Source organism: Rhododendron vialii, chromosome 6a (assembly GCF_030253575.1).
Source record: "Rhododendron vialii isolate Sample 1 chromosome 6a, ASM3025357v1".
NCBI classification, from domain to species: domain Eukaryota; kingdom Viridiplantae; phylum Streptophyta; class Magnoliopsida; order Ericales; family Ericaceae; genus Rhododendron; species Rhododendron vialii.
Genome location: NC_080562.1, coordinates 11,234,230 through 11,246,613, shown reverse-complemented (window position 1 = coordinate 11,246,613; position 12,384 = coordinate 11,234,230). Strand labels below are relative to the sequence as shown.

At 39.1% G+C, this 12,384-nt stretch overlaps 1 protein-coding gene across 1 annotated transcript; it reads right to left on the bottom strand.

Annotated features, from left to right (window-relative positions):
• Window positions 1–8: 8 nt before the first annotated feature.
• LOC131331419 (ATP synthase subunit epsilon, mitochondrial) lies at window positions 9–11,721 on the bottom strand. The gene is made up of 2 exons (XM_058365343.1): window positions 11,430–11,721; window positions 9–268 (listed from the first exon to the last, which is right to left on the bottom strand). Exons 1-2 carry the CDS (start codon window positions 11,611–11,613, stop codon window positions 243–245), a joined length of 210 nt encoding a protein of 69 aa, XP_058221326.1. The 5' UTR covers window positions 11,614–11,721; the 3' UTR covers window positions 9–242.
• Window positions 11,722–12,384: the final 663 nt, after the last annotated feature.

The following is a 12,384-nucleotide window of genomic DNA, read 5'->3' as shown; positions in this document are numbered from 1 at the left end:
AAATCGCGTTACCACCAAACAAGCTATTAGTATTGGGGATTCGGCAACAGGAGCTGCATTATTACAAGTTCCATAGTTCAACGGAAAAATCCTGATGATGTATGAGCATTGTCTTGAGTGCTTAAGCACACTACAAATCCAAATAAACTAGTATAACCACTAAACTTGATTAACAGAACAACTCTCCAGTGCAAAAGAAATTTCCCAACCAGAGACTTGGCAACCACCAACTTCCACCCTCATTATTCAGGAGTATCCGAACGTAGTGCTGACAAACAAAACAGGTGCTATAGTTCATCAGAAAAAATTAAGTCGTACAAAGGAACATCAATGCTGAAATGTACAACATGCAATACTTCAACAAAGACGACATGAAAAGCTATTCTAGATGCACTACAGCCTAAAATAACTTCAAATCCCACATTTCGTTGCCTTATTGCCAATGCATCTTCTCTCTGAAGTTTCATTTCTTAAAGCCATATATATAAGAGCTTTTCCCTCCCCACGAATTTCAGGCCAGCTAATAAGACTTGCTGAAGCCTTTACAAAGTTTGGACATGTAAAGTGGAAATAAAATGAGGATGTTGAGATGGAGAATGATTATAACAAGAGAGATGAAAGAAAGGGCGGGCAACACAATTGAAGATAAAACAAGGAAAAATCTCAGGTGATATTATGGGCTGTATGGCCATGTGCACAGAAGACCAATTAATGCACCTGTAAGCACCGGTGAGTTTTCCAGCAGACCACACGTGTCGTAGAAATAAACGAAGATGGAGGAGTACCAAGGTTAAGGTGATAAAAGAGAACACAATGACCTTACACAGTTACACATAATCAAGGATATACTTCAAAACATTCGTACAAATTCATACGGCTCACATAGAATAAATGGAACAAAAGCTAGTTGAATTAAATTGAGTTGCATACAAACTCTCCTTCTTCAGCACAATAGAAGAGCTGCATCTCCCAAAACTATCCAACACTGCTACACACATGCTCAACTATAGAATCCCAAACTTCCAGTTCAAAGATCCAGCAAACTACAACCTACTACATACAGAAGACAACATCTCAGCTCACAATCCGAGACAACGAACTAATGTGGCCCAACTGTCCACTTAAAAAATGATTCATACAGTGATGCCAAACTGTCTACAAGGATCAATGTCTGCACCATGTGATCCACATAGTAACAGTGCCTCCAAAGGAATAAATAATTGAGGTGCTCTAACATTACCCACGAAAATCTAACAAACGGAAATTGTGGAAACCATAGTTGTTAAAAGCCTACGATACATGATACGTATCCTACGATTTGTATCGTCTCATTCGAAGAAAGATACGTATCCCACCCTGTATCCTTTTTTTATAGAAATCTTCCGATACGACCGCGTATCATACGATTTATACGCGTATTCTAATTCGGTTCGTATCGTACGATTTCTTATTGGGAAAAAGTTAGACCTTATTTCAAAAAGTGAAAACCCAAATGCATTAATTTAAACCGTTTGATCTAATTATGATATTTTCCAAGCATTTGATAGAAATTCAACATCAATGTAGGGCTTGTATAGAAGAAAGAACCATACTTTGATTGTGTATTTACCAAAGCCGTTTCAGCAGCAGAAGCAGCAATAAATTGGCAGTCAGCAAATTCTCTGGCTCAGAACAAAATTCTTCAGAGAATTGCTAACTCCCAGCAAAATTTGGAGAATGTTGTCTATAAGAAGTTATCAACTTTGGAACTTCTTATCAGAGATTTGCAGCAGAAAATTCAAAATGTTCACCAGGAACTTCTCCAGATGGCATATGCCAACCAAACATTTTCAGCAGTTTTTTCTCAAAAGGATGCTGAAATGAAGCACCTCAAAAACCAGCTTCACTCACTTCAAGCTTAGCAGTATTTTCAACAAAAAAGCCCATTTGACATGTTTCCTTCTTCCTCTCAAGAATGGTTTTCTGGGTATCCTCAAATGTCTCAACCCTTACCTATAAATCCTACTTCAGGATTTGGTGAGTCCAATATCTTTGAGAGCTCATCAGCTTTTCTTCCTCCACCAAAAAGACCATCTCCACCAAAACTTCCTTTCCCAAAGCCCCAGATAAAACCTATCCAGCCTCCAACAATTCCGCCTCTGCCATCTACATCTACTCCAACTACCTTCACTCCTTCCAAACCATTTGATCCAAACTCCAAGTCACCCCAGTTAATGGTTCAGCCAACTCCTAACCCTTCCAAAAATCCAATCTCCACTCTCCTACATACCTTAGCCACTATACCAGAAGCCTCATCTCCTGAACCAACCATTGAGTCTGAATCGGATACTGAATCCATTGACTCGATGCCCATTCCTCATGTTTTCATGATGAACCCTGAAAACCCAGAGGAACAGGTTGAAGATCCCATCATTGAAGAAGGTCCTGAGTTTGATACACCTCCACCAGAAATTCCAACCTTTGATTCCTTCTCACATTCCAATATCCATACCCAAGGTTTCTCCTTTGATAACATTCCCCTATCAAAATGGTTGGACAAACTTTATGAGATTCATGCTTGGTGTACTGCTGCTATGCTCTCTCCCAATGCTACACTAAGTATCGTCATTACTAAGTGTACAGCGAAATTCCTTGGCCGTCTACGTCAATGGTACTTGGCTCTTTGTGAATACCGACAGCTGCAGCTTAAGCAACTCCCAACTCTTGATCAATTTATCTCAGTTCTGCATATTGAGTTTCTTGGCAACCACAACAATACAAAAGAGTTTGTTCGAGAAAAATATCTTAGCATGAAGTGTTGTTCATTCAAAAGGAAAGATCTCGAGATTCATTATGACCGTATGTCTCAGAGATTTTATTTTCTCAACGGCATGGATGATGTCAATCTCAAGCAAGCCTTTCTCAATTCCCTTCTTGAACCATTGGGAAATGAGACAACAAAATTACTTCAGACAAAAGGATTGACGTTGAATGCAACATCTCTTGATGGTATTTACCAGCACTCTTTGATTGCCTTGGAAAAATTGTGCAATCACCAAAAATTCCTCAGAACTCTTAAAGAACAGGGAAAACTTCTTGGCAAAGCATGTGATCGACCAGACTTATCTATAAAGGTCAAAGACAAGAAGTGCACTTGCCGTCCTTCATACCGGAAGTCCAAACAGTTTCAGAAACGGAAGTTCCAATCTCCTGACAAGTTTTCAAAGTTTCCAAAATCTGGCAGGTTCTCATGTCGGAAGAAATGGAAATTTTTCAAGAAGAAAAAATTCAGAGGGCAGCGGAAGTCTGATCGCTGCTTTATATGCGGAAAGAAGGGGCACTATGCAAAACAGTGTCCAAATAAGGCAGCAAGGGACAAAATGGTGAACTCTTTGGCTCTTATTGATGATGATCTTGAAGATGCTGATATTGAATCTCTGTTTTCCATCGACAATGAAGCAACAGATGAAGCAGTCCTTGCATTCACTTTTGATGATTCAGACGATTCATCAGAATCAGATGACTCTTCCGATGATCTTGACTCATTCCCCTATGAAGTCCAAACAATTGGATTCTCTAATATCATGTTGGCTCAACCTTTAGCCAAAGTCAAAATCTTGCTTGGAAAATATGAGAAACCCATACCAGTCATCGCTTTCTTTGATACTGGTGCAACAGCCTCCATTCTCAACCCAGCAATCCTTCCCAGGTCTTACTGGCAGTCTTGTTTCAGACCCTTTACAGCAGCTAATAGAGAAACTTTTGTCATCACTTTGATCAGTAAGCCTATTTCCATTCAACTTTTCCCAGGATACACCATAAAACACCAAGTCTATGGTTCTGATCTCCCAAGAAAAGATTTATTGTTAGGCTTTCATATTCTCCAAAATTTCAGCAAAGTTTCTTGGCTCAAAAAAGGTTTGAAATACAAAAAATACTTGTTACCCTGGACCACCCAACCAAATCTCTTTTCCATAGAAACTTTCTCCTCCATCAAAGAAGCCATAATCCAAACTTCTTGTGTTGAATCCCATTCCCAGTTCCTCACCAAATGCTCCAACCCACTTTGGAAAAATCCAGATTTCTTCATTTCTCTTCCCTTTAAGAAAAATGAAGACATCAACCCCACCAAAGCCACCCATCATGGAATGAACCCAGATCACTACCAACTTGCTCTTCAAGAACTCCAGCAACTTCAATCAGAAGGTTTGATTGAGCCCACAACCTCTCAGTGGGCATGTGAAGCATTTTATGTCAACAAAAGAACAGAGCAGATAAGAGGAAAGCTTCGCCTGGTTATCAACTACCAACCTTTTAATCATTTTTTGCAGGATAACAAATTCCCTCTTCCTCGGAGAAGTGTTCTTTTTGCAAACTTGCCTAAAGCTCAAATTTTCTCAAAGTTTGACCTAAAAGCAGGTTTTTGGCAGCTGGGCATCCATCTAGATGATCGCCCTAAAACTGATTTTTGCATTCTAAATCACCACTTCCAGTGGTCAGTCATGCCTTTTGGATTGAAAACAGCTCCATCCTTATTTCAAAAGGCCATGATTCGGATGTTTGCTCCTACTCTATCCTCAGCCCTTGTCTACATTGATGACATCCTACTTTTTTCTCCAGATATTGAGTCTCATGTTGTCTTACTACAAATTTTCCATTCCCTAATCAAAACCCATGGTATCATGCTCTCAGAGAAAAAAATGTTTCTTGCTCAACCAGAAATTGATTTTTTAGGGATGCATATCTCTAAAGGTCAATATACCCTCCAACCTCATATAGCCTCCCAACTTGATCATTTTTCAGATGAAAATCTCACAGTCAAACAAGGTCAATAGTTCCTTGGAATTGTTAACTATATGGCTAATTTTATTCCCAACATTGCCCAATACCGAACTCCTCTTTCAGCTCTACTAAAGAAAACCCCTCCTCCTTGGTCAGCCCTTTGTACCAAAGCTGTAAAAGACCTTAAAGCTATAACCAAAACTCTTCCTCCATTAACCATACCTTCAGATGGAAAGAGAGTCCTTCAGACAGATGTCTCTGATCTATATTGGGGAGCAGTTCTTTTGGAAGAAAATTCAGATCAAAAGCGCAGAATTTGTGGATACAAGAGTGGTGCTTTCTCTCCAGCAGAGCTTCATTACCACTCTACCTACAAAGAAATTCTGGCAATCAAAAGGAGCATTGAGAAGTTTGAATTTTATCTAATCGGTCATCATTTCTTAATTGAGACTGATATGATGAGTTTCCCCAGCATGCTCAAGTTCAAACAGAAGCACCTCCCAAAAGCACAGTTACTCAGATGGGCAAATTGATTTTCCAATTGGAGTTTTGATGCTGTTCACATAAAAGGAAAAACAAATGTCCTCCCTGATTTTCTGTCAAGGCTCAAAAAAGAAATCAACCAATTTTCAAAAACAAAACCACATTCCTTTGTTCCCGGTTGTTTTCCCATGATTTCCTGTTTCCATCCAGTCAATTTTCCTGTCCACCTTCAGTGTCATATTTTAGAGTTAACCCTTCTTTCTAGGTGTGTTCAAATGTGTCAAAACCTTCAACATCTCTGTATTTTCAAATATGGTCTTGATGAAGGTCTCATAAAAGGTCTACCCTTCCATCCTGTCTATCCCTTTCTCACCCAGTTTGAAGTGTCTTACCATAATGTCTTTTATTTCAAAAAAGAAGCTTATCTCCTATTATGGTATTTAGTCGATGTGTATACTATAAGCGTCTGTTTTAATAAATCAGCAGTCTTGGTCTATCTGGCTCATGCGGCGTTCAATCAAGTTCAACCTCCAAAAGATTTCTTTTTGAAATTTCTCTTGCTCTTTGGCAACATACCCTACTGGCAACAGAAGATCAGACAAGTTCCCACAGGTCCAGACCAAGACCTCCAATTTGCTTTTTGGACAACTCACAACAACAGATGTCTTCCTAATCCTGATGGTTCTATCACTTGGAGAAAGGAGTATCACACTATATTCCTTTCAGCATATCAAGAGTCTTCGAGCATTGAGATCCACAGTGGAAATTATTTGGTCATGACTCAAGCACTGTGTTCACTCAATGGATTGACACCTGTAGAAGTTCCCTCATTTCTCCTCCATTATGAAACTGCAAACTGGAAATTCAATGATACTTATCCGGAAGAATGGCGCCAAAATATTCGCTATCTTTTGACCCAGTATCACTTGGCTGGCAGAGATGAAGAAAGTAGTTCAGATGATCCAGAGTGACAATTACGTGATCATACCAGCTGTCTCCGTGCTCATACCAGCTGTCTCTTTTTTGTAGTGTAATATAAAGTGTAGTAGTGTTGTCCTCTTTCCTGGACGGTGGTGAAATTATTAGTGTTTACTATTAAGTACTGTTGTAAATTATTAATTAGTAATGTTGTTGTAATGATAGTACGTAAAGGTTTGTAGACTAGACTTAGACTAGGCTAAAAGTCCATGTTAGTCTGGCACTAATTATATGTAGCACTATTCCCTGATGTCATGCATGATGCATTCGGTTGCCTCCTTACGCCTATAAAAGGAGAGCATCACCTCTGTAAATAAACTAAGTTAGAAAGCCAGTCAGTGTTTGCAATAATATTCCAGTCTCTTGTGATTCCTTGTTGTGTTCTCTTTACGATCCTAACCTACTTAGTGTTTGTACCCACTTCGTGTCTGTAAATTTGGTATAGAGCCATGTCTTCCATTCTAGCTTAAACCCTCTTCTGGGAATTTCTTTTCCAAAAACTACTTCAAATCTTTTTTAAAAGAAAAACTTGAAGTGTATGCTCTGTGGTTGCCTTCTAAGGATCTTCCACATCAGAAACTTCATAAACTATTTTGGTTAAAAGAATTTTGTATCAGTGGGTTAAAATACCTTGAGACTTTTGGCTATTGAGCAGTGTGTCTCGGTTTATCTACCCTGGTATACAAAATTTTATTAATCAAAAATTGGTTGAAGTTCTTTACGTTAAAAAAGAAAAGGTTTGATGTACTAAGGAAAAGGAGAACCCAGATTTCTACTTAAAAATGAATCATCTGTTTACCACCCACACCTCTGCTACGTCATATCCTTAGTCCCTTCATCTTCCTCCACCAGTAGAAATTATCTTCTTCTTCTAATCTTGAATATTTGTATGAGTTTGAGTACCTTCCTGATGATAGTAAAGTTCCTCTTACTGATCTTCCTTTCCTAAATCCCTATAATGCTTTTGTCAGACCACAAACTTCTGTAAAAAAGACCGTCACCCAACTTTTCTCCACAAAACGCCCAAAGTCCGTAAAAGAATATGTTCAAGCCTCTAAATTTGATCAATGCTTCATTGCAGCTACAGAAGCTGAACAACTTTTACCTTTAGAAATCCCGGTTGATTTGCCTCGCCTTTGACAACAACAAGGATTTACCCATCTTCACTTTGGAGCAATCCGCTTGGCTATCACTTTCCATGGGAGAAAAGGTTTGCCTGTTACTTCCAGACTTGCTTTGGTCGATACCAGGTTTCTACAGTATCAGCATGCATGTATCGCTACAATCCAAACCACCCTAAATGCTGGAACTGTGATCTTTACCTTCTACCCCAATTTCAACATGCCATTAGCAGATCCTCATCTGCTATCCGCCTTGAAGGTCCAAGTTCAAATTGGTGGTGCCTCCCAAATCTCCTCCACATATGCAGCAACTCTTCACTACCAAATGGCCTATCGTCTTTAAAACCATGCCTTTGACATGTCCTTACCATCCTCCACAGATGAAGCCCTTTTCCTAACTGTTAACGCACCTCACCAAGCCTCCTGTGTCCATGTACCACGACAGATTTCCCGTCCTGAGCTTCTCAAGCTTCTCCCAGAATCTTGGGTTACAGCTTATGAGAAAAACCAAAACAAGCCCATACCTGTCCAATCCTCAAATCCAACTTTCATTTCAAAACCTGATGGTACAGTAGAGATTTCTTTCCCAAAAGAAACCTCTGCCTCAGCCTCCACCCATCCTGTCATTTTTCCCTCACGAATTAACATGTTTGTGGATGGTTTTAGGCCTGGCCCTCCAATTAAATATTTTGATCCCAGTGGCCTTCCAGTCTTCTATTTCAAAAATCCAGAAACAGGTCATTGTTATTTTGATGTCTGTGACTGTGATGAGTGTCTAGAAGACAGTCTCCTAGAAGATGACAAGGACTTTGAAGATCCATGTCCATTTTCCATATGTCCTTCGTCACCTCCCACTCCTTGTAAATCTCCACCTCCTTCTCAACCCCCATCTGATGATGGTTCGTCAAGTCAACCGAGTGGATGTCTTATGTTCACCTCATCTTCTTCCTGGACTGAAGCAGATTTCCCTTCTTTGGAATTTCATAATTCTCAAGAAAGGACGACCCATCGGCATAAAATTCCAGACCCTACTACCATTCTCCCTGATGGTAGTAGAGACTGGAATATTATTGCAAACATTGACTGGCTTTCTAACTTGGTTTATTTACAGAGGTGATGCTCTCCTTTTATAGGCGTAAGGAGGCAACCGAATGCATCATGCATGACATCAGGGAATAATGCTACATATAATTGGTGCCAGACTAACATGGACTTTTAGCCTAGTCTAAGTCTAGTCTACAAACCTTTACGTACTATCATTACAACAACATTACTGATTAATAATTTACAACAACAGTACTTAATAGTAAACACTAATAATTTCACCACCGTCCGGGAAAGAGGACAACGCTACTACACTTTATATTATTGCCTGACTTTTCTTTCCCAAACAAAGGGAACGGAAAGCCTTAATGTAATAAGCACCAGTTGAGAGACTTGAATGTAAGCATAGTTTGTTGGTGTTATTAGATGTATCTACTTTTTAATTGTATACCGGAGTATTAATTATGATTAACGTTGTTCAAGCACATACTAAATTTAGTACTCCCTCCGTTCCCTTTTTAAAGTCCAGTATTTCATTTTGAACTGTCCCTTAATAAGTATCCATTTCGTAAAGTTAGTGGGTAAAAGTTGGTACATTTTCCATTTTGCCTCTAAAAGTAGATTCCATGTTGAAAAGTTAGTGAGTAAAAGTGTAATAATGATGTCTCCATAGGGAGTAAGGAAAGTGGAGGTAAAAGTTGATGTGAGAGGTGTAATAATGATGTTTTCTTAATAAGTTGGAGTTATGAAACGGGACACTTAAAAAGGGATGGAGGGAGTATTTGGCACAAAAAAGTTAAGTCCAATTGACAAAACCCAAATATGGAAGATATTATTAAAGAAGATATAAATATCTACAGTAGTTTTTAGAAACTCTAAAATATCTAGCTCTAGAAACTTTAGAATATCTTTGTGAAATATCTAATTTTTTTTTGTGAGAATTAGTCACATGTGTAATTTTAGAATTATCTCAAAATTTATCTTGTATGAAAATATCTTTGTACCAGAGCCTTCTATGGAGTAGTATAAATAGGGATGGGTTTTAGCCATTTTGTACCAAGTCAAAAAAAAGTTTAAGTGTAAGAATACTCTCCTTCCCCACTCCTGTATCCTCACTCTTCCAACAATGTTGTCCACCTAATCAATAGAAACTCGTACTCTTCCGGCAAATGTATCTTAAGATACGCGATACGTCTCCCAATACGATCTATACAATAGAAAATACGATACAAGATATGTATCTCGATTTGAAAACATTGGTGGAAACAATGAGAGGTAACTATCACCTGCAGAAAAATCACAAAGAAAGTTTTCAAACTATAGAGAGAAGGAAAAGTGCTCCATGGGCGAATGAACTATTCTAATCACCTTTGAAGCAAGAAATACCTATAAACGAGAAGTAGAGACCCTATAAGGCCAAAAAAGGTACTAGAAAAAAGCCTCTCCCCTAAGTTGCCCCGTTTGCTAACTTTGCTTAGCTTCCAGCCTTGAAAAGCCTCTCCCCTAAGTTGCCCCGTTTGCTAACATTGCTTAGCTTTCAGTCTTGCAAAGGGAAAACCTTTTCACTACATAGGTGCCCTAGTTCTTGCCGCCTTAAAAATACATATTCAGTTATTCCCAATTAAGACAAACAAAGAAGGAGATTTAAGTAGGTAGCAATAAATTATACTCCTTCCGTTCCAAAATGGATGACAATCTTTGAAATTCGTGTCATTTTGCATCGCTTATATCTTTCAATCTATAATATTTTTTATGAGTTTGAAAACTTTGTATTATAGAACTAATCGAGAACTATCAAACAAGATCTATATTGTATATTTTTGGAGATCCATATTGAAAGATATAAGGAATTGAAATTAGCACGAATAACAAAAATTGACATCCAATTTGAGACAAAGGGAGTAGTACAACATAGTAAAGGTAACCCACTTTAACAAGAGGGTTAAGTGGGTTGCGAGCACCCAATCATCGTTACTGCACAAGGTAACCCACCTCTGTAATTCATTCTGATGGTAACACAAATCATGTTCTACTGCAGCTAGCATAATTTTTGATCTACTGTAATCTTGAACTCTCGCGTGTACTTGAGGAGAATGAGGAGGAAAGGGGAAATGCCACATAGAGGCACAGATGCTGACATATCCAGTTCCCTCGTCTGTTAGTTTGTGAATTTTCAATTTTTTCGGTCCTTTTGACTATCTTTTTTTGAAATCCCTAACAGAATGTCGTCTGCCTAGCTAGGAAAATTGAGGAACATTTCTACCAGTGGACAACACATACCTTCCAAGGGCCCAGAAAACCTCAAAACTGGCATATAGAACTTTTCTACATATGTTGATACCACCGATAACTATAAGAGATATTTAGATAGCCCCTTTTCGTAAAGACTTGAGCAAAATCCCAAATGCAAACCGTTTCATTGTCAACCGAATATCGACCCTACATAATGCATACTTGTCTAGTTCAACAAGGTATGGTGCTAGTCAAACTTAACATCATAATCATCAAAGCATAAAAGAAAATCCCTCCTAAAATGTCACTCCAAACCCATAAAACCGAAATCCCGTCACTCAACATCATTGGGACTGGGGAGACTCACTAAGACCGACCAGAAAACTCACGAATACATAACAATAGCACTAACCAAATAACCCCAAGCGTTGGCCAAGGGGCCAAGGCTTGGGCCTTGGCGGTTTTTGCTCCCCTAAGATTTCAGGTTCGAAATCTCTCAGGTGTGTAATCAACTCCTTTAGGGCCAGTTCATACGGAGCAAATGCTCTGGCTTTAAGTGGGCTCCATTATTAGTCGAGCAAGGCGTAAGCCTGTCCGGACACTTGTTTACCAAGAAAAAAAAAACACTAACCAAATTAAGATACCACAATCACAAAATTATAGAGAGAGAACCCAAAAAAAGAAGAAGGTGATGATCCAGCACAGATCAAATGAACATTGACAGAAGCCCTAGATCTGAGGCAGCAACTGAAATCAGATAACAGACGAGAATTCCAATTTAACAAAAGAAGAAGATAAAAGGGTAATTACTGGGTTTCTGGGGTTTTCCATCGACCCATTTGGCGACGGAGAAATGGACCTTCTCTCGGTTGAGGGCTTCGGATTTGTGAGGCTCTTTGAGGCAATTCCTCACAAGGTTCGCGCATATGTTCGAGTACGTTATGTATGTCATCCCCGCCGCCCTCCAAAACGGCACCGCTGCGTTCGACGCCATCTCTCACCCTCTCTTTCTCTCTCTTCGACGCCCGTTGAACACTGATGCTGCTGCCCTGTGCACCGTAGGGGTTGTTTAATCGATTTCCACGATGTGAGTATGCAGTTGTCCAGACTCAGGCCGGGTTTTGAAAACCTATGGGCTTGGATTCTCCCAGCATAAGTGTCTAATCCAGCCCAAGACATGTGAGAAGGCCATTTTGGTGGGCTCTTCTACCCAAAGACTTTAATTAGGGATGGCAATCTTGTCTGATTCGTTGGTTGATTATCTGAATAGTGCCAAATCGATTGATGCGGTTTTTAATTGACTTTTTAACCGTGGTTTTTTATTTTTCATTTCAAAACAACCGGTTGGTTTGGTTCCGGATTTGGTTTCATGTGTAACCGCACTTGAAACAAAACTGTAACCGTCACCGAACTACAAGGTAATTATGCAAATACACTTACATATATACATACCTATAACATCAAAAGACTCAGTATAAGGGTTGTGATCATAGTCTTGTGCCTCTCTCCCTCCGGTCTCTCTCTCAATCGATCAATTTTTGATCTCTCGCTTCCGGAGGTGCTGAACAGTGATAGTTCACATAATCTCATCTGTTTGGGTGAAAAATTGAATCGAATCGATAACTGTAGTTTTTGTTATGGTTTAGATAAAATGAAAACTATTGCTTTGGTTATGGTTGTGGTTTTAGGTGTATGCTCCAGTTTTGGTTTTGATATTACTAATAAGGAAAATTTCAAAAAGCCCCTAAACTATCAAGAATTTTAC

What these genes read in the sequence shown, in the direction of transcription:
- LOC131331419 (XM_058365343.1), bottom strand. Translation starts at nt 11,613, where the DNA reads ATGGCGTCGAACGCAGCGGTGCCGTTTTGGAGGGCGGCGGGGATGACA. An exon ending in TGGAAAACCCCAGAAACCCA is followed by an intron (nt 269 to 11,429) that starts GTAATTACCCTT and finishes TTTGTTTGTCAG; the next exon opens with CACTACGTTCGGATACTCCT.